General features: G+C 68.8%; 1 protein-coding gene across 1 annotated transcript in view; it reads right to left on the bottom strand.

Moving 5' to 3' along the window:
* LOC142051316 (uncharacterized) overlaps nucleotides 1–21,008 on the bottom strand; it is a 32,822-nt gene extending 11,814 nt beyond the window's left edge. Inside the window, exons 1-5 of the mRNA XM_075080454.1 lie at nucleotides 20,551–21,008; nucleotides 4,503–4,623; nucleotides 3,387–3,434; nucleotides 1,806–1,880; nucleotides 1,062–1,109 (exon numbers count right to left, since the gene is read on the bottom strand). Of these exons, the coding sequence (XP_074936555.1) occupies nucleotides 1,062–1,109; nucleotides 1,806–1,880; nucleotides 3,387–3,434; nucleotides 4,503–4,623; nucleotides 20,551–21,008 (750 nt within the window). The remainder of the gene's footprint in view (nucleotides 1–1,061; nucleotides 1,110–1,805; nucleotides 1,881–3,386; nucleotides 3,435–4,502; nucleotides 4,624–20,550) is intronic.
* Between the last annotated feature and the right edge of the window lie 212 nt (nucleotides 21,009–21,220).

Raw genomic sequence — 21,220 nt, 5'->3', positions numbered from 1 at the left:
TCCCCCGACACCTCCGTGTCTCCCGACGGCCACGTGCTCTCGGGGAAGCTGGTCGCGGTGACGGTGCTGGAGGGTTCCGTGGTGGCCGACGTGTCCCCCGACGCCTCCGTGTCTCCCGACGGCCACGTGCTCTCGGGGAAGCTGGTCACGGTGACGGTGCTGGAGGGTTCCGTGGTGGCCGACGTGTCCCCTGACGCCTCCGTGTCTCCCGACGGCCACGTGCTCTCGGGGAAGCTGGTCACGGTGACGGTGCTGGAGGGTTCCGTCGTGGCCGACGTGTCCCCTGACGCCTCCGTGTCTCCCGACGGCCACGTGGTCTCGGGGAAGCTGGTCACGGTGACGGTGCTGGAGGGTTCCGTGGTGGCCGACGTGTCCCCTGACGCCTCCGTGTCTCCCGACGGCCACGTGCTCTCGGGGAAGCTGGTCACGGTGACGGTGCTGGAGGGTTCCGTCGTGGCCGACGTGTCCCCTGACGCCTCCGTGTCTCCCGACGGCCACGTGCTCTCGGGGAAGCTGGTCGCGGTGACGGTGCTGGACGGTTCCGTGGTGGCCGACGTGTCCCCTGACACCTCCGTGTCTCCCGACGGCCACGTGCTCTCGGGGAAGCTGGTCGCGGTGACGGTGCTGGAGGGTTCCGTCGTGGCCGACGTGTCCCCTGACACGTCCGTGTCTCCCGACGGCCACGTGCTCTCGGGGAAGCTGGTCGCGGTGACGGTGCTGGAGGGTTCCGTCGTGGCCGACGTGTCCCCTGACACGTCCGTGTCTCCCGACGGCCACGTGCTCTCGGGGAGGCTGGTCGCGGTGACGGTGCTGGAGGGTTCCGTCGTGGCCGACGTGTCCCCTGACACGTCCGTGTCTCCCGACGGCCACGTGCTCTCGGGGAAGCTGGTCGCGGTGACGGTGCTGGAGGGTTCCGTCGTGGCCGACGTGTCCCCTGACACCTCCGTGTCTCCCGACAGCCACGTGCTCTCGGGGAAGCTCGTCGCGGTGACGGTGCTGGACGGTTCCGTGGTGGTCGACGTGTCCCCTGACACCTCCGTGTCTCCTGACGGCCACGTGCTCTCGGGGAAGCTGGTCGCGGTGACGGTGCTGGAGGGTTCCGTGGTGGCTGATGTGTCCCCTGACACCTCCGTGTCTCCCGACGGCCACGTGCTCTCGGGGAAGCTGGTCGCGGTGACGGTGCTGGAGGGTTCCGTGGTGGCCGACGTGTCCCCTGACACCTCCGTGTCTCCCGACGGCCACGTGCTCTCGGGGAAGCTGGTCACGGTGACGGTGCTGGAGGGTTCCGTGGTGGCCGACGTGTCCCCTGACACCTCCGTGTCTCCCGACGGCCACGTGCTCTCGGGGAAGCTGGTCGCGGTGACGGTGCTGGAGGGTTCCGTGGTGGCCGACGTGTCCCCTGACACCTCTGTGAATCCCGACGGCCACGTGGTCTCGGGGAAGCTGGTCACGGTGACGGTGCTGGAGGGTTCCGTGGTGGCCGACGTGTCCCCTGACACCTCCGTGTCTCCCGACGGCCACGTGGTCTCGGGGAAGCTGGTCACGGTGACGGTGCTGGAGGGTTCCGTGGTGGCCGACGTGTCCCCTGACACCTCCGTGTCTCCCGACGGCCACGTGCTCTCGGGGAAGCTGGTCACGGTGACGGTGCTGGAGGGTTCCGTCGTGGCCGACGTGTCCCCTGACACCTCCGTGTCTCCCGACGGCCACGTGCTCTCGGGGAAGCTGGTCGCGGTGACGGTGCTGGAGGGTTCCGTGGTGGCCGACGTGTCCCCCGACACCTCCGTGTCTCCTGACGGCCACGTGCTCTCGGGGAAGCTGGTCGCGGTGACGGTGCTGGAGGGTTCCGTGGTGGCTGATGTGTCCCCTGACACCTCCGTGTCTCCCGACGGCCACGTGCTCTCGGGGAAGCTGGTCGCGGTGACGGTGCTGGAGGGTTCCGTGGTGGCCGACGTGTCCCCTGACACCTCCGTGTCTCCCGACGGCCACGTGCTCTCGGGGAAGCTGGTCACGGTGACGGTGCTGGAGGGTTCCGTGGTGGCCGACGTGTCCCCTGACACCTCCGTGTCTCCCGACGGCCACGTGCTCTCGGGGAAGCTGGTCGCGGTGACGGTGCTGGAGGGTTCCGTGGTGGCCGACGTGTCCCCTGACACCTCTGTGAATCCCGACGGCCACGTGGTCTCGGGGAAGCTGGTCACGGTGACGGTGCTGGAGGGTTCCGTGGTGGCCGACGTGTCCCCTGACACCTCCGTGTCTCCCGACGGCCACGTGCTCTCGGGGAAGCTGGTCACGGTGACGGTGCTGGAGGGTTCCGTCGTGGCCGACGTGTCCCCTGACACCTCCGTGTCTCCCGACGGCCACGTGCTCTCGGGGAAGCTGGTCACGGTGACGGTGCTGGAGGGTTCCGTCGTGGCCGACGTGTCCCCTGACACCTCCGTGTCTCCCGACGGCCACGTGCTCTCGGGGAAGCTGGTCGCGGTGACGGTGCTGGAGGGTTCCGTGGTGGCCGACGTGTCCCCCGACACCTCCGTGTCTCCCGACGGCCACGTGCTCTCGGGGAAGCTGGTCACGGTGACGGTGCTGGAGGGTTCCGTGGTGGCCGACGTGTCCCCCGACACCTCCGTGTCTCCCGACGGCCACGTGCTCTCGGGGAAGCTGGTCACGGTGACGGTGCTGGAGGGTTCCGTGGTGGCCGACGTGTCCCCTGACGCCTCCGTGTCTCCCGACGGCCACGTGCTCTCGGGGAAGCTGGTCATGGTGACGGTGCTGGAGGGTTCCGTGGTGGCCGACGTGTCCCCCGACGCCTCCGTGTCTCCCGACGGCCACGTGCTCTCGGGGAAGCTGGTCGCGGTGACGGTGCTGGAGGGTTCCGTGGTGGCCGACGTGTCCCCTGACACCTCCGTGTCTCCCGACGGCCACGTGCTCTCGGGGAAGCTGGTCACGGTGACGGTGCTGGAGGGTTCCGTGGTGGCCGACGTGTCCCCTGACGCCTCCGTGTCTCCCGACGGCCACGTGCTCTCGGGGAAGCTGGTCACGGTGACGGTGCTGGAGGGTTCCGTGGTGGCCGACGTGTCCCCTGACGCCTCCGTATCTCCCGACGGCCACGTGCTCTCGGGGAAGCTGGTCGCGGTGACGGTGCTGGAGGGTTCCGTGGTGGCCGACGTGTCCCCCGACGCCTCCGTGTCTCCCGACGGCCACGTGGTCTCGGGGAAGCTGGTCGCGGTGACGGTGCTGGAGGGTTCCGTGGTGGCCGACGTGTCCCCCGACGCCTCCGTGTCTCCCGACGGCCACGTGGTCTCGGGGAAGCTGGTCGCGGTGACGGTGCTGGAGGGTTCCGTGGTGGCCGACGTGTCCCCTGACACGTCCGTGTCTCCCGACGGCCACGTGCTCTCGGGGAAGCTGGTCGCGGTGACGGTGCTGGAGGGTTCCGTGGTGGCCGACGTGTCCCCTGACACCTCCGTGTCTCCCGACGGCCACGTGCTCTCGGGGAAGCTGGTCGCGGTGACGGTGCTGGAGGGTTCCGTGGTGGCCGACGTGTCCCCTGACACCTCCGTGTCTCCCGACGGCCACGTGCTCTCGGGGAAGCTGGTCACGGTGACGGTGCTGGAGGGTTCCGTGGTGGCCGACGTGTCCCCTGACGCCTCCGTGTCTCCCGACGGCCACGTGCTCTCGGGGAAGCTGGTCACGGTGACGGTGCTGGAGGGTTCCGTGGTGGCCGACGTGTCCCCTGACGCCTCCGTGTCTCCCGACGGCCACGTGCTCTCGGGGAAGCTGGTCGCGGTGACGGTGCTGGAGGGTTCCGTGGTGGCCGACGTGTCCCCCGACACCTCCGTGTCTCCCGACGGCCACGTGGTCTCGGGGAAGCTGGTCGCGGTGACGGTGCTGGAGGGTTCCGTGGTGGCCGACGTGTCCCCTGACACGTCCGTGTCTCCCGACGGCCACGTGCTCTCGGGGAAGCTGGTCGCGGTGACGGTGCTGGAGGGTTCCGTGGTGGCCGACGTGTCCCCTGACACCTCCGTGTCTCCCGACGGCCACGTGCTCTCGGGGAAGCTGGTCGCGGTGACGGTGCTGGAGGGTTCCGTGGTGGCCGACGTGTCCCCTGACACCTCCGTGTCTCCCGACGGCCACGTGCTCTCGGGGAAGCTGGTCGCGGTGACGGTGCTGGAGGGTTCCGTGGTGGCCGACGTGTCCCCTGACACCTCCGTGTCTCCCGACGGCCACGTGCTCTCGGGGAAGCTGGTCGCGGTGACGGTGCTGGAGGGTTCCGTGGTGGCCGACGTGTCCCCTGACACCTCCGTGTCTCCCGACGGCCACGTGCTCTCGGGGAAGCTGGTCGCGGTGAAGGTGCTGGAGGGTTCCGTGGTGGCCGACGTGTCCCCTGACACCTCCGTGTCTCCCGACGGCCACGTGCTCTCGGGGAAGCTGGTCGCGGTGACGGTGCTGGAGGGTTCCGTGGTGGCCGACGTGTCCCCTGACACCTCCGTGTCTCCCGACGGCCACGTGCTCTCGGGGAAGCTGGTCGCGGTGACAGTGCTGGAGGGTTCCGTGGTGGCCGACGTGTCCCCTGACACCTCCGTGTCTCCCGACGGCCACGTGGTCTCAGGGAATCGCGTCACGGTGACGGTGCTGGAGGGTTCCGTGGTGGCCGACGTGTCCCCTGACACCTCCGTGTCTCCCGACGGCCACGTGCTCTCGGGGAAGCTGGTCACGGTGACGGTGCTGGAGGGTTCCGTGGTGGCCGACGTGTCCCCCGACACCTCCGTGTCTCCCGACGGCCACGTGGTCTCGGGGAAGCTGGTCGCGGTGACGGTGCTGGAGGGTTCCGTGGTGGCCGACGTGTCCCCTGACACGTCCGTGTCTCCCGACGGCCACGTGCTCTCGGGGAAGCTGGTCGCGGTGACGGTGCTGGAGGGTTCCGTGGTGGCCGACGTGTCCCCTGACACCTCCGTGTCTCCCGACGGCCACGTGCTCTCGGGGAAGCTGGTCGCGGTGACGGTGCTGGAGGGTTCCGTGGTGGCCGACGTGTCCCCTGACACCTCCGTGTCTCCCGACGGCCACGTGCTCTCGGGGAAGCTGGTCGCGGTGACGGTGCTGGAGGGTTCCGTGGTGGCCGACGTGTCCCCTGACACCTCCGTGTCTCCCGACGGCCACGTGCTCTCGGGGAAGCTCGTCGCGGTGACGGTGCTGGAGGGTTCCGTGGTGGCCGACGTGTCCCCTGACACCTCCGTGTCTCCCGACGGCCACGTGGTCTCGGGGAGGCTGGTCGCGGTGACGGTGCTGGAGGGTTCCGTGGTGGCCGACGTGTCCCCTGACACCTCCGTGTCTCCCGACGGCCACGTGCTCTCGGGGAAGCTGGTCGCGGTGACGGTGCTGGAGGGTTCCGTGGTGGCCGACGTGTCCCCTGACACCTCCGTGTCTCCCGACGGCCACGTGCTCTCGGGGAAGCTGGTCGCGGTGACGGTGCTGGAGGGTTCCGTGGTGGCCGACGTGTCCCCTGACACGTCCGTGTCTCCCGACGGCCACGTGCTCTCGGGGAAGCTGGTCGCGGTGACGGTGCTGGAGGGTTCCGTCGTGGCCGACGTGTCCCCTGACACGTCCGTGTCTCCCGACGGCCACGTGGTCTCGGGGAAGCTGGTCGCGGTGACGGTGCTGGAGGGGTCCGTGGTGGCCGACGTGTCCCCTGACACCTCCGTGTCTCCCGACGGCCACGTGCTCTCGGGGAAGCTGGTCGCGGTGACGGTGCTGGAGGGTTCCGTCGTGGCCGACGTGTCCCCTGACACCTCCGTGTCTCCCGACGGCCACGTGCTCTCGGGGAAGCTGGTCACGGTGACGGTGCTGGACGGTTCCCTCGTGGCCGACGTGTCCCCTGACACCTCCGTGTCTCCCGACGGCCACGTGGTCTCGGGGCAGCCTGTCACGGTGACGGTGCTGGAGGGTTCCGTGGTGGCCGACGTGTCCCCTGACACCTCCGTGTCTCCCGACGGCCACGTGCTCTCGGGGAAGCTGGTCGTGGTGACGGTGCTGGAGGGTTCCGTGGTGGCCGACGTGTCCCCTGACACCTCCGTGTCTCCCGACGGCCACGTGCTCTCGGGGAAGCTGGTTGCGGTGACGGTGCTGGACGGTTCCGTGGTGGCCGACGTGTCCCCTGACACCTCCGTGTCTCCCGACGGCCACGTGCTCTCGGGGAAGCTGGTCACGGTGACGGTGCTGGAGGGTTCCGTGGTGGCCGACGTGTCCCCTGACACCTCCGTGTCTCCCGACGGCCACGTGCTCTCGGGGAAGCTGGTCGCGGTGACGGTGCTGGAGGGTTCCGTGGTGGCCGACGTGTCCCCCGACACCTCCGTGTCTCCCGACGGCCACGTGGTCTCGGGGAAGCTGGTCGCGGTGACGGTGCTGGAGGGTTCCGTGGTGGCCGACGTGTCCCCCGACACCTCCGTGTCTCCCGACGGCCACGTGCTCTCGGGGAAGCTGGTCGCGGTGACGGTGCTGGAGGGTTCCGTGGTGGCCGACGTGTCCCCTGACACCTCCGTGTCTCCCGACGGCCACGTGCTCTCGGGGAAGCTGGTCACGGTGACGGTGCTGGAGGGTTCCGTGGTGGCCGACGTGTCCCCTGACACCTCCGTGTCTCCCGACGGCCACGTGCTCTCGGGGAAGCTGGTCGCGGTGACGGTGCTGGAGGGTTCCGTGGTGGCCGACGTGTCCCCTGACACCTCCGTGTCTCCCGACGGCCACGTGCTCTCGGGGAAGCTGGTCGCGGTGACGGTGCTGGAGGGTTCCGTCGTGGCCGACGTGTCCCCTGACACCTCCGTGTCTCCCGACGGCCACGTGCTCTCGGGGAAGCTGGTCACGGTGACGGTGCTGGACGGTTCCCTCGTGGCCGACGTGTCCCCTGACACCTCCGTGTCTCCCGACGGCCACGTGGTCTCGGGGCAGCCTGTCACGGTGACGGTGCTGGAGGGTTCCGTGGTGGCCGACGTGTCCCCTGACACCTCCGTGTCTCCCGACGGCCACGTGCTCTCGGGGAAGCTGGTCGTGGTGACGGTGCTGGAGGGTTCCGTGGTGGCCGACGTGTCCCCTGACACCTCCGTGTCTCCCGACGGCCACGTGCTCTCGGGGAAGCTGGTTGCGGTGACGGTGCTGGACGGTTCCGTGGTGGCCGACGTGTCCCCTGACACCTCCGTGTCTCCCGACGGCCACGTGCTCTCGGGGAAGCTGGTCACGGTGACGGTGCTGGAGGGTTCCGTGGTGGCCGACGTGTCCCCTGACACCTCCGTGTCTCCCGACGGCCACGTGCTCTCGGGGAAGCTGGTCGCGGTGACGGTGCTGGAGGGTTCCGTGGTGGCCGACGTGTCCCCCGACACCTCCGTGTCTCCCGACGGCCACGTGGTCTCGGGGAAGCTGGTCGCGGTGACGGTGCTGGAGGGTTCCGTGGTGGCCGACGTGTCCCCCGACACCTCCGTGTCTCCCGACGGCCACGTGGTCTCGGGGAAGCTGGTCGCGGTGACGGTGCTGGAGGGTTCCGTGGTGGCCGACGTGTCCCCTGACACCTCCGTGTCTCCCGACGGCCACGTGCTCTCGGGGAAGCTGGTCACGGTGACGGTGCTGGAGGGTTCCGTGGTGGCCGACGTGTCCCCTGACACCTCCGTGTCTCCCGACGGCCACGTGCTCTCGGGGAAGCTGGTCGCGGTGACGGTGCTGGAGGGTTCCGTGGTGGCCGACGTGTCCCCTGACACCTCCGTGTCTCCCGACGGCCACGTGCTCTCGGGGAAGCTGGTCGCGGTGACGGTGCTGGAGGGTTCCGTGGTGGCCGACGTGTCCCCTGACACCTCCGTGTCTCCCGACGGCCACGTGCTCTCGGGGAAGCTGGTCGCGGTGACGGTGCTGGAGGGTTCCGTGGTGGCCGACGTGTCCCCTGACACCTCCGTGTCTCCCGACGGCCACGTGCTCTCGGGGAAGCTGGTCGCGGTGACGGTGCTGGAGGGTTCCGTGGTGGCCGACGTGTCCCCTGACACCTCCGTGTCTCCCGACGGCCACGTGCTCTCGGGGAAGCTGGTCACGGTGACGGTGCTGGAGGGTTCCGTGGTGGCCGACGTGTCCCCTGACACCTCCGTGTCTCCCGACGGCCACGTGCTCTCGGGGAAGCTGGTCGCGGTGACGGTGCTGGAGGGTTCCGTGGTGGCCGACGTGTCCCCTGACACCTCCGTGTCTCCCGACGGCCACGTGCTCTCGGGGAAGCTGGTCGCGGTGACGGTGCTGGAGGGTTCCGTGGTGGCCGACGTGTCCCCTGACACCTCCGTGTCTCCCGACGGCCACGTGCTCTCGGGGAAGCTGGTCGCGGTGACGGTGCTGGAGGGTTCCGTGGTGGCCGACGTGTCCCCTGACGCCTCCGTGTCTCCCGACGGCCACGTGCTCTCGGGGAAGCTGGTCGCGGTGACGGTGCTGGAGGGTTCCGTGGTGGCCGACGTGTCCCCTGACGCCTCCGTGTCTCCCGACGGCCACGTGCTCTCGGGGAAGCTGGTCGCGGTGACGGTGCTGGAGGGTTCCGTGGTGGCCGACGTGTCCCCTGACACCTCCGTGTCTCCCGACGGCCACGTGGTCTCGGGGAAGCTGGTCGCGGTGACGGTGCTGGAGGGTTCCGTGGTGGCCGACGTGTCCCCTGACGCCTCCGTGTCTCCCGACGGCCACGTGGTCTCGGGGAAGCTGGTCGCGGTGACGGTGCTGGAGGGTTCCGTGGTGGCCGACGTGTCCCCTGACGCCTCCGTGTCTCCCGACGGCCACGTGGTCTCGGGGAAGCTGGTCACGGTGACGGTGCTGGAGGGTTCCGTGGTGGCCGACGTGTCCCCTGACGCCTCCGTGTCTCCCGACGGCCACGTGCTCTCGGGGAAGCTGGTCACGGTGACGGTGCTGGAGGGTTCCGTAGTGGCCGACGTGTCCCCTGACACCTCCGTGTCTCCCGACGGCCACGTGCTCTCGGGGAAGCTGGTCGCGGTGACGGTGCTGGAGGGTTCCGTGGTGGCCGACGTGTCCCCTGACACCTCCGTGTCTCCCGACGGCCACGTGCTCTCGGGGAAGCTGGTCACGGTGACGGTGCTGGAGGGTTCCGTGGTGGCCGACGTGTCCCCTGACACCTCCGTGTCTCCCGACGGCCACGTGCTCTCGGGGAAGCTGGTCACGGTGACGGTGCTGGAGGGTTCCGTGGTGGCCGACGTCTCCCCTGACACCTCCGTGTCTCCCGACGGCCACGTGCTCTCGGGGAAGCTGGTCACGGTGACGGTGCTGGAGGGTTCCGTGGTGGCCGACGTGTCCCCTGACACCTCCGTGTCTCCCGACGGCCACGTGCTCTCGGGGAAGCTGGTCACGGTGACGGTGCTGGAGGGTTCCGTGGTGGCCGACGTCTCCCCTGACACCTCCGTGTCTCCCGACGGCCACGTGCTCTCGGGGAAGCTGGTCGCGGTGACGGTGCTGGAGGGTTCCGTGGTGGCCGACGTGTCCCCTGACACCTCCGTGTCTCCCGACGGCCACGTGCTCTCGGGGAAGCTGGTCACGGTGACGGTGCTGGAGGGTTCCGTGGTGGCCGACGTGTCCCCCGACACCTCCGTGTCTCCCGACGGCCACGTGGTCTCGGGGAAGCTGGTCGCGGTGACGGTGCTGGACGGTTCCGTGGTGGCCGACGTGTCCCCTGACACCTCCGTGTCTCCCGACGGCCACGTGCTCTCGGGGAAGCTGGTCACGGTGACGGTGCTGGAGGGTTCCGTGGTGGCCGACGTCTCCCCTGACACGTCCGTGTCTCCCGACGGCCACGTGCTCTCGGGGAAGCTGGTCGCGGTGACGGTGCTGGAGGGTTCCGTGGTGGCCGACGTGTCCCCTGACACCTCCGTGTCTCCCGACGGCCACGTGCTCTCGGGGAAGCTGGTCACGGTGACGGTGCTGGAGGGTTCCGTGGTGGCCGACGTGTCCCCTGACACCTCCGTGTCTCCCGACGGCCACGTGCTCTCGGGGAAGCTGGTCGCGGTGACGGTGCTGGAGGGTTCCGTCGTGGCCGACGTGTCCCCTGACACCTCCGTGTCTCCCGACGGCCACGTGCTCTCGGGGAAGCTGGTCGCGGTGACGGTGCTGGAGGGTTCCGTGGTGGCCGACGTGTCCCCTGACACCTCCGTGTCTCCCGACGGCCACGTGGTCTCGGGGAAGCTGGTCGCGGTGACGGTGCTGGAGGGTTCCGTGGTGGCCGACGTGTCCCCTGACACCTCCGTGTCTCCCGACGGCCACGTGCTCTCGGGGAAGCTGGTCGCGGTGACGGTGCTGGACGGTTCCGTGGTGGCCGACGTGTCCCCTGACACCTCCGTGTCTCCCGACGGCCACGTGCTCTCGGGGAAGCTGGTCACGGTGACGGTGCTGGAGGGTTCCGTCGTGGCCGACGTGTCCCCTGACACCTCCGTGTCTCCCGACGGCCACGTGCTCTCGGGGAAGCTGGTCACGGTGACGGTGCTGGAGGGTTCCGTGGTGGCCGACGTGTCCCCTGACACCTCCGTGTCTCCCGACGGCCACGTGCTCTCGGGGAAGCTGGTCACGGTGACGGTGCTGGAGGGTTCCGTGGTGGCCGACGTGTCCCCTGACACCTCCGTGTCTCCCGACGGCCACGTGGTCTCGGGGAAGCTGGTCGTGGTGACGGTGCTGGAGGGTTCCGTCGTGGCCGACGTGTCCCCTGACACCTCCGTGTCTCCCGACGGCCACGTGGTCTCGGGGAAGCTGGTCGTGGTGACGGTGCTGGAGGGTTCCGTGGTGGCCGACGTGTCCCCTGACACCTCCGTGTCTCCCGACGGCCACGTGGTCTCGGGGAAGCTGGTCGTGGTGACGGTGCTGGAGGGTTCCGTGGTGGCCGACATGTCCCCTGACACCTCCGTGTCTCCCGACGGCCACGTGCTCTCGGGGAAGCTGGTCGCGGTGACGGTGCTGGACGGTTCCGTGGTGGCCGACGTGTCCCCTGACACCTCCGTGTCTCCCGACGGCCACGTGCTCTCGGGGAAGCTGGTCGCGGTGACGGTGCTGGAGGGTTCCGTGGTGGCCGACGTGTCCCCTGACACCTCCGTGTCTCCCGACGGCCACGTGCTCTCGGGGAAGCTGGTCACGGTGACGGTGCTGGAGGGTTCCGTGGTGGCCGACGTGTCCCCTGACACCTCCGTGTCTCCCGACGGCCACGTGCTCTCGGGGAAGCTGGTCACGGTGACGGTGCTGGAGGTTTCCGTGGTGGCCGACGTGTCCCCTGACACCTCCGTGTCTCCCGACGGCCACGTGCTCTCGGGGAAGCTGGTCACGGTGACGGTGCTGGAGGTTTCCGTGGTGGCCGACGTGTCCCCTGACACCTCCGTGTCTCCCGACGGCCACGTGCTCTCGGGGAAGCTGGTCGCGGTGACGGTGCTGGAGGGTTCCGTGGTGGCCGACGTGTCCCCTGACACCTCCGTGTCTCCCGACGGCCACGTGCTCTCGGGGAAGCTGGTCGCGGTGACGGTGCTGGAGGGTTCCGTGGTGGCCGACGTGTCCCCTGACGCCTCCGTGTCTCCCGACGGCCACGTGCTCTCGGGGAAGCTGGTCGCGGTGACGGTGCTGGAGGGTTCCGTGGTGGCCGACGTGTCCCCTGACACCTCCGTGTCTCCCGACGGCCACGTGCTCTCGGGGAAGCTGGTCACGGTGACGGTGCTGGAGGGTTCCGTGGTGGCCGACGTGTCCCCTGACACCTCCGTGTCTCCCGACGGCCACGTGCTCTCGGGGAAGCTGGTCACGGTGACGGTGCTGGAGGGTTCCGTGGTGGCCGATGTGTCCCCTGACACCTCCGTGTCTCCCGACGGCCACGTGGTCTCGGGGAAGCTGGTCGCGGTGACGGTGCTGGAGGGTTCCGTGGTGGCCGATGTGTCCCCTGACACCTCCGTGTCTCCTGACGGCCACGTGCTCTCGGGGAAGCTCGTCGCGGTGACGGTGCTGGAGGGTTCCGTGGTGGCTGACGTGTCCCCTGACACCTCCGTGTCTCCCGACGGCCACGTGCTCTCGGGGAAGCTCGTCGCGGTGACGGTGCTGGAGGGTTCCGTGGTGGCCGACGTGTCCCCTGACACCTCCGTGTCTCCCGACGGCCACGTGCTCTCGGGGAAGCTGGTCGCGGTGACGGTGCTGGAGGGTTCCGTGGTGGCCGACGTGTCCCCTGACACCTCCGTGTCTCCCGACGGCCACGTGCTCTCGGGGAAGCTGGTCGCGGTGACGGTGCTGGAGGGTTCCGTGGTGGCCGACGTGTCCCCTGACACCTCCGTGTCTCCCGACGGCCACGTGCTCTCGGGGAAGCTGGTCGCGGTGACGGTGCTGGAGGGTTCCGTGGTGGCCGACGTGTCCCCTGACACCTCCGTGTCTCCCGACGGCCACGTGGTCTCGGGGAAGCTGGTCGCGGTGACGGTGCTGGAGGGTTCCGTGGTGGCCGACGTGTCCCCTGACACCTCCGTGTCTCCCGACGGCCACGTGCTCTCGGGGAAGCTGGTCGCGGTGACGGTGCTGGAGGGTTCCGTGGTGGCCGACGTGTCCCCTGACACCTCCGTGTCTCCCGACGGCCACGTGCTCTCGGGGAGGCTGGTCGCGGTGACGGTGCTGGAGGGTTCCGTGGTGGCCGACGTGTCCCCTGACACGTCCGTGTCTCCCGACGGCCACGTGCTCTCGGGGAAGCTGGTCGCGGTGACGGTGCTGGAGGGTTCCGTGGTGGCCGACGTGTCCCCTGACACGTCCGTGTCTCCCGACGGCCACGTGCTCTCGGGGAAGCTGGTCGCGGTGACGGTGCTGGAGGGTTCCGTGGTGGCCGACGTGTCCCCTGACACCTCCGTGTCTCCCGACGGCCACGTGCTCTCGGGGAAGCTGGTCACGGTGACGGTGCTGGAGGGTTCCGTAGTGGCCGACGTGTCCCCTGACGCCTCCGTGTCTCCCGACGGCCACGTGCTCTCGGGGCAGCCTGTCACGGTGACGGTGCTGGAGGGTTCCGTCGTGGCCGACGTGTCCCCTGACACCTCCGTGTCTCCCGACGGCCACGTGGTCTCGGGGAAGCTGGTCGCGGTGACGGTGCTGGAGGGTTCCGTGGTGGCCGACGTGTCCCCTGACACCTCCGTGTCTCCCGACGGCCACGTGCTCTCGGGGAAGCTGGTCACGGTGACGGTGCTGGAGGGTTCCGTGGTGGCCGACGTGTCCCCTGACACCTCCGTGTCTCCCGACGGCCACGTGGTCTCGGGGAAGCTGGTCACGGTGACGGTGCTGGAGGGTTCCGTCGTGGCCGACGTGTCCCCTGACACCTCCGTGTCTCCCGACGGCCACGTGGTCTCGGGGAAGCTGGTCGTGGTGACGGTGCTGGAGGGTTCCGTGGTGGCCGACGTGTCCCCTGACACCTCCGTGTCTCCCGACGGCCACGTGGTCTCGGGGAAGCTGGTCGTGGTGACGGTGCTGGAGGGTTCCGTGGTGGCCGACATGTCCCCTGACACCTCCGTGTCTCCCGACGGCCACGTGCTCTCGGGGAAGCTGGTCGCGGTGACGGTGCTGGAGGGTTCCGTGGTGGCCGACGTGTCCCCTGACACCTCTGTGTCTCCCGACGGCCACGTGCTCTCGGGGAAGCTGGTCACGGTGACGGTGCTGGAGGGTTCCGTGGTGGCCGACGTGTCCCCTGACACCTCCGTGTCTCCCGACGGCCACGTGCTCTCGGGGAAGCTGGTCACGGTGACGGTGCTGGAGGGTTCCGTCGTGGCCGACGTGTCCCCTGACACCTCCATGTCTCCCGACGGCCACGTGCTCTCGGGGAAGCTCGTCGCGGTGACGGTGCTGGAGGGTTCCGTGGTGGCCGACGTGTCCCCTGACGCCTCCGTGTCTCCCGACGGCCACGTGCTCTCGGGGAAGCTGGTCGCGGTGACGGTGCTGGAGGGTTCCGTGGTGGCCGACGTGTCCCCTGACACCTCCGTGTCTCCCGACGGCCACGTGCTCTCGGGGAAGCTGGTCACGGTGACGGTGCTGGAGGGTTCCGTGGTGGCCGACGTGTCCCCTGACACCTCCGTGTCTCCCGACGGCCACGTGCTCTCGGGGAAGCTGGTCACGGTGACGGTGCTGGAGGGTTCCGTGGTGGCCGATGTGTCCCCTGACACCTCCGTGTCTCCCGACGGCCACGTGCTCTCGGGGAAGCTGGTCGCGGTGACGGTGCTGGAGGGTTCCGTGGTGGCCGATGTGTCCCCTGACACCTCCGTGTCTCCTGACGGCCACGTGCTCTCGGGGAAGCTCGTCGCGGTGACGGTGCTGGAGGGTTCCGTGGTGGCTGACGTGTCCCCTGACACCTCCGTGTCTCCCGACGGCCACGTGCTCTCGGGGAAGCTGGTCGCGGTGACGGTGCTGGAGGGTTCCGTGGTGGCCGACGTGTCCCCTGACACCTCCGTGTCTCCCGACGGCCACGTGGTCTCAGGGAATCGCGTCACGGTGACGGTGCTGGACGGTTCCGTGGTGGCCGACGTCTCCCCTGACACCTCCGTGTCTCCCGACGGCCACGTGGTCTCGGGGAAGCTGGTCACGGTGACGGTGCTGGAGGGTTCTGTCGTGGCCGACGTCTCCCCTGACACCTCCGTGTCTCCCGACGGCCACGTGCTCTCGGGGAAGCTGGTCACGGTGACGGTGCTGGAGGGTTCCGTGGTGGCCGACGTGTCCCCTGACACCTCCGTGTCTCCCGACGGCCACGTGCTCTCGGGGAAGCTGGTCGCGGTGACGGTGCTGGAGGGTTCTGTCGTGGCCGACGTGTCCACTGACACCTCCGTGTCTCCCGACGGCCACGTGCTCTCGGGGAAGCTGGTCGCGGTGACGGTGCTGGAGGGTTCCGTGGTGGCCGACGTGTCCCCTGACACCTCCGTGTCTCCCGACGGCCACGTGCTCTCGGGGAAGCTGGTCGCGGTGACGGTGCTGGACGGTTCCGTGGTGGCCGACGTGTCCCCTGACACCTCCGTGTCTCCCGACGGCCACGTGCTCTCGGGGAAGCTGGTCGCGGTGACGGTGCTGGACGGTTCCGTGGTGGCCGACGTGTCCCCTGACACCTCCGTGTCTCCCGACGGCCACGTGCTCTCGGGGAAGCTGGTCACGGTGACGGTGCTGGAGGGTTCCGTGGTGGCCGACGTGTCCCCTGACACCTCCGTGTCTCCCGACGGCCACGTGGTCTCAGGGAATCGCGTCACGGTGACGGTGCTGGAGGGTTCTGTCGTGGTCGACGTGTCCCCTGACACCTCCGTGTCTCCCGACGGCCACGTGCTCTCGGGGAAGCTGGTCACGGTGACGGTGCTGGAGGGTTCCGTGGTGGCCGACGTGTCCCCTGACACCTCCGTGTCTCCCGACGGCCACGTGGTCTCGGGGAAGCTGGTCACGGTGACGGTGCTGGACGGTTCCGTGGTGGCCGACGTGTCCCCTGACACCTCCGTGTCTCCCGACGGCCACGTGGTCTCGGGGAAGCTGGTCGTGGTGACGGTGCTGGAGGGTTCCGTGGTGGCCGACGTGTCCCCTGACACCTCCGTGTCTCCCGACGGCCACGTGCTCTCGGGGAAGCTGGTCGTGGTGACGGTGCTGGAGGGTTCCGTGGTGGCCGACGTGTCCCCTGACACCTCCGTGTCTCCCGACGGCCACGTGCTCTCGGGGAAGCTGGTCGCGGTGACGGTGCTGGAGGGTTCCGTGGTGGCCGACGTGTCCCCTGACACCTCCGTGTCTCCCGACGGCCACGTGCTCTCGGGGAAGCTGGTCGCGGTGACGGTGCTGGACGGTTCCGTGGTGGCCGACGTGTCCCCTGACACCTCCGTGTCTCCCGACGGCCACGTGCTCTCGGGGAAGCTGGTCGCGGTGACGGTGCTGGACGGTTCCGTGGTGGCCGACGTGTCCCCTGACACCTCCGTGTCTCCCGACGGCCACGTGGTCTCGGGGAAGCTCGTCGCGGTGACGGTGCTGGACGGTTCCGTGGTGGCCGACGTGTCCCCTGACACCTCCGTGTCTCCCGACGGCCACGTGGTCTCGGGGAAGCTCGTCGCGGTGACGGTGCTGGAGGGTTCCGTGGTGGCTGACGTGTCCCCTGACGCCTCCGTGTCTCCCGACGGCCACGTGCTCTCGGGGAAGCTGGTCACGGTGACGGTGCTGGAGGGTTCCGTGGTGGCCGACGTGTCCCCTGACGCCTCCGTGTCTCCCGACGGCCACGTGGTCTCGGGGAAGCTGGTCACGGTAACGGTGCTGGAGGGTTCCGTGGTGGCCGACGTGTCCCCTGACGCCTCCGTGTCTCCCGACGGCCACGTGCTCTCGGGGAAGCTGGTCGCGGTGACGGTGCTGGAGGGTTCCGTGGTGGCCGACGTGTCCCCTGACGCCTCCGTGTCTCCCAACGGCCACGTGGTCTCGGGGAAGCTGGTCACGGTGACGGTGCTGGAGGGTTCCGTGGTGGCCGACGTGTCCCCTGACACCTCCGTGTCTCCCGACGGCCACGTGCTCTCGGGGAAGCTGGTCGCGGTGACGGTGCTGGAGGGTTCCGTGGTGGCCGACGTGTCCCCTGACACCTCCGTGTCTCCCGACGGCCACGTGCTCTCGGGGAAGCTGGTCGCGGTGACGGTGCTGGAGGGTTCCGTGGTGGCCGACGTGTCCCCTGACACCTCCGTGTCTCCCGACGGCCACGTGCTCTCGGGGAAGCTGGTCGCGGTGACGGTGCTGGAGGGTTCCGTGGTGGCCGACGTGTCCCCTGACACCTCCGTGTCTCCCGACGGCCACGTGGTCTCGGGGAAGCTGGTCGCGGTGACGGTGCTGGAGGGTTCCGTGGTGGCCGACGTGTCCCCTGACACCTCCGTGTCTCCCGACGGCCACGTGCTCTCGGGGAAGCTGGTCGCGGTGACGGTGCTGGAGGGTTCCGTGGTGGCCGACGTGTCCCCCGACACCTCCGTGTCTCCCGACGGCCACGTGCTCTCGGGGAAGCTGGTCGCGGTGACGGTGCTGGAGGGTTCCGTGGTGGCCGACGTGTCCCCTGACACCTCCGTGTCTCCCGACGGCCACGTGCTCTCGGGGAAGCTGGTCACGGTGACGGTGCTGGAGGGTTCCGTGGTGGCCGACGTGTCCCCTGACACCTCCGTGTCTCCCGACGGCCACGTGGTCTTGGGGAAGCTCGTCACGGTGACGGTGCTGGAGGGTTCCGTCGTGGCCGACGTGTCCCCTGACACCTCCGTGTCTCCCGACGGCCACGTGCTCTCGGGGAAGCTGGTCGCGGTGACGGTGCTGGAGGGTTCCGTGGTGGCCGACGTGTCCCCTGACACCTCCGTGTCTCCCGACGGCCACGTGCTCTCGGGGAAGCTCGTCGCGGTGACGGTGCTGGACGGTTCCGTGGTGGCCGACGTGTCCCCTGACACCTCCGTGTCTCCCGACGGCCACGTGCTCTCGGGGAAGCTCGTCGCGGTGACGGTGCTGGAGGGTTCCGTGGTGGCCGACGTGTCCCCTGACACCTCCGTGTCTCCCGACGGCCACGTGGTCTCGGGGAAGCTGGTCACGGTGACGGTGCTGGAGGGTTCCGTGGTGGCCGACGTGTCCCCTGACACGTCCGTGTCTCCCGACGGCCACGTGCTCTCGGGGAAGCTGGTCACGGTGACGGTGCTGGAGGGTTCCGTGGTGGCCGACGTGTCCCCTGACACCTCCGTGTCTCCCGACGGCCACGTGCTCTCGGGGAAGCTGGTCGCGGTGACGGTGCTGGACGGTTCCGTGGTGGCTGACGTGTCCCCTGACACCTCCGTGTCTCCCGACGGCCACGTGCTCTCGGGGAAGCTGGTCACGGTGACGGTGCTGGACGGTTCCGTGGTGGCTGACGTGTCCCCTGACACCTCCGTGTCTCCCGACGGCCACGTGGTCTCGGGGAAGCTGGTCACGGTGACGGTGCTGGAGGGTTCCGTGGTGGCCGACGTGTCCCCTGACACCTCCGTGTCTCCTGACGGCCACGTGGTCTCAGGGAATCGCGTCACGGTGACGGTGCTGGAGGGTTCTGTCGTGGTCGACGTGTCCCCTGACACCTCCGTGTCTCCCGACGGCCACGTGCTCTCGGGGAAGCTGGTCACGGTGACGGTGCTGGACGGTTCCGTGGTGGCCGACGTGTCCCCTGACACCTCCGTGTCTCCCGACGGCCACGTGCTCTCGGGGAAGCTGGTCGCGGTGACGGTGCTGGACGGTTCCGTGGTGGCCGACGTGTCCCCTGACACCTCCGTGTCTCCCGACGGCCACGTGCTCTCGGGGAAGCTGGTCGCGGTGATGGTGCTGGAGGGTTCCGTGGTGGCCGACGTGTCCCCTGACACCTCCGTGTCTCCCGACGGCCACGTGCTCTCGGGGAAGCTGGTCACGGTGACGGTGCTGGAAGGTTCCGTGGTGGCCGACGTGTCCCCTGACACCTCCGTGTCTCCCGACGGCCACGTGCTCTCGGGGAAGCTGGTCGCGGTGACGGTGCTGGAAGGTTCCGTGGTGGCCGACGTGTCCCCTGACACCTCCGTGTCTCCCGACGGCCACGTGCTCTCGGGGAAGCTGGTCGCGGTGACGGTGCTGGACGGTTCCGTGGTGGCTGACGTGTCCCCTGACACCTCCGTGTCTCCCGACGGCCACGTGCTCTCGGGGAAGCTGGTCACGGTGACGGTGCTGGAGGGTTCCGTGGTGGCCGACGTGTCCCCTGACACCTCCGTGTCTCCCGACGGCCACGTGCTCTCGGGGAAGCTGGTCACGGTGACGGTGCTGGAGGGTTCCGTGGTGGCCGACGTGTCCCCTGACGCCTCCGTGTCTCCCGACGGCCACGTGCTCTCGGGGAAGCTGGTCGCGGTGACGGTGCTGGAGGGTTCTGTCGTGGCCGACGTGTCCCCTGACACCTCCGTGTCTCCCGACGGCCACGTGCTCTCGGGGAAGCTGGTCATGGTGACGGTGCTGGAGGGTTCCGTGGTGGCCGACGTGTCCCCTGACACCTCCGTGTCTCCCGACGGCCACGTGCTCTCGGGGAAGCTCGTCGCGGTGACGGTGCTGGACGGTTCCGTGGTGGCCGACGTGTCCCCTGACACCTCCGTGTCTCCCGACGGCCACGTGCTCTCGGGGAAGCTGGTCACGGTGACGGTGCTGGAGGGTTCCGTGGTGGCCGACGTGTCCCCTGACACCTCCGTGTCTCCCGACGGCCACGTGCTCTCGGGGAAGCTCGTCGCGGTGACGGTGCTGGAGGGTTCCGTGGTGGCCGACGTGTCCCCTGACACCTCCGTGTCTCCCGACGGCCACGTGCTCTCGGGGAAGCTGGTCACGGTGACGGTGCTGGAGGGTTCTGTCGTGGCCGACGTGTCCCCTGACACCTCCGTGTCTCCCGACGGCCACGTGCTCTCGGGGAAGCTGGTCGCGGTGACGGTGCTGGACGGTTCCGTGGTGGCCGACGTGTCCCCTGACACCTCCGTGTCTCCCGACGGCCACGTGCTCTCGGGGAAGCTCGTCGCGGTGACGGTGCTGGAGGGTTCCGTGGTGGCCGACGTGTCCCCTGACACCTCCGTGTCTCCCGACGGCCACGTGCTCTCGGGGAAGCTGGTCACGGTGACGGTGCTGGAGGGTTCCGTGGTGGCCGACGTGTCCCCTGACACCTCCGTGTCTCCCGACGGCCACGTGCTCTCGGGGAAGCTGGTCACGGTGACGGTGCTGGAGGGTTCCGTGGTGGCCGACGTGTCCCCTGACACCTCCGTGTCTCCCGACGGCCACGTGGTCTCGGGGAAGCTGGTCGCGGTGACGGTGCTGGAGGGTTCTGTCGTGGCCGACGTGTCCCCTGACACCTCCGTGTCTCCCGACGGCCACGTGCTCTCGGGGAAGCTCGTCGCGGTGACGGTGCTGGACGGTTCCGTGGTGGCCGACGTGTCCCCTGACACCTCCGTGTCTCCCGACGGCCACGTGCTCTCGGGGAAGCTGGTCGCGGTGACGGTGCTGGAGGGTTCCGTGGTGGCCGACGTGTCCCCTGACACCTCCGTGTCTCCCGACGGCCACGTGCTCTCGGGGAAGCTGGTCACGGTGACGGTGCTGGAGGGTTCCGTGGTGGCCGACGTGTCCCCTGACACCTCCGTGTCTCCCGACGGCCACGTGCTCTCGGGGAATCTGGTCACGGTGACGGTGCTGGAGGGTTCCGTGGTGGCCGACGTGTCCCCTGACACCTCCGTGTCTCCCGACGGCCACGTGGTCTCGGGGAAGCTGGTCGCGGTGACGGTGCTGGAGGGTTCCGTGGTTGCCGACGTGTTTCCTGACACCTCCATGTCTCCCGACGGCCACGTGCTCTCGGGGAAGCTGGTCACGGTGACGGTGCTGGAGGGTTCCGTGGTGGCCGACGTGTCCCCTGACACCTCCGTGTCTCCCGACGGCCACGTGCTCTCGGGGAAGCTGGTCACTGTGACGGTGCTGGAGGGTTCCGTGGTTGCCGACGTGTTTCCTGACACCTCCGTGTCTCCCGACGGCCACGTGGTCTCGGGGAAGCTGGTCGCGGTGACGGTGCTGGAGGGTTCCGTGGTGGCCGACGTGTTTCCTGACACCTCCCTGTCTCCCAATGTCTCTATGTCTCCCGACGGCCACGTGGTCTCGGGGAAGCTCGTCACAATCTCTGTAGATTTTTGCTGCATGAGTGATGGCTCTTGCTTTGATTCCTCTGTCTTTGCGATCAGGTCTGTGGTCCCTGGTGGCCAGTTCCTTACAGTCCAACTTATGTCTCTCTCCTGCCCTACGTCCATGTTCTTCGCCTGTCTCTTAGTTCTTAATTTTTCTCTGTGCTTTGCCTTTTTGATCTCTGTTAGATGGATTGTCCCCAACTCCTCTTTCCATGGACCTTCGTCCATCGGAAACGCAGCCACACTCCTCATCCTTGCGTTCTCGTTTTTCTCATCCAGCACCAACGGGTTTTCTCTGCTGATGTTTGCAGGAGGACTTTCATCTTTGTTATTCAGTTTCTCTTCCTGGGCATGATGAGCCCAATGCCTCATCCTGGGTGATGGTGAACTCTGCCTGTCTCGTTGCCCTTTGTCCCACGGTTTCATCTGGTTGTCATCACCTTTGCAGGTAGGTTTAGAAGACTGTGTTGTCCCAAGAGCCTTCGGACCTTAAGCAAATGGTCTGATGATTACATGCACCCGGGGGTCCCTGTATGGGGTGTCACCCTTCACCCAGGACAAGCACTGACTGCCTCCAGTACCCC

Source organism: Phalacrocorax aristotelis, unplaced genomic scaffold, assembly GCF_949628215.1.
Source record: "Phalacrocorax aristotelis unplaced genomic scaffold, bGulAri2.1 scaffold_224, whole genome shotgun sequence".
NCBI lineage: Eukaryota > Metazoa > Chordata > Aves > Suliformes > Phalacrocoracidae > Phalacrocorax > Phalacrocorax aristotelis.
This window is presented reverse-complemented; position numbering and strand designations above follow the sequence as displayed.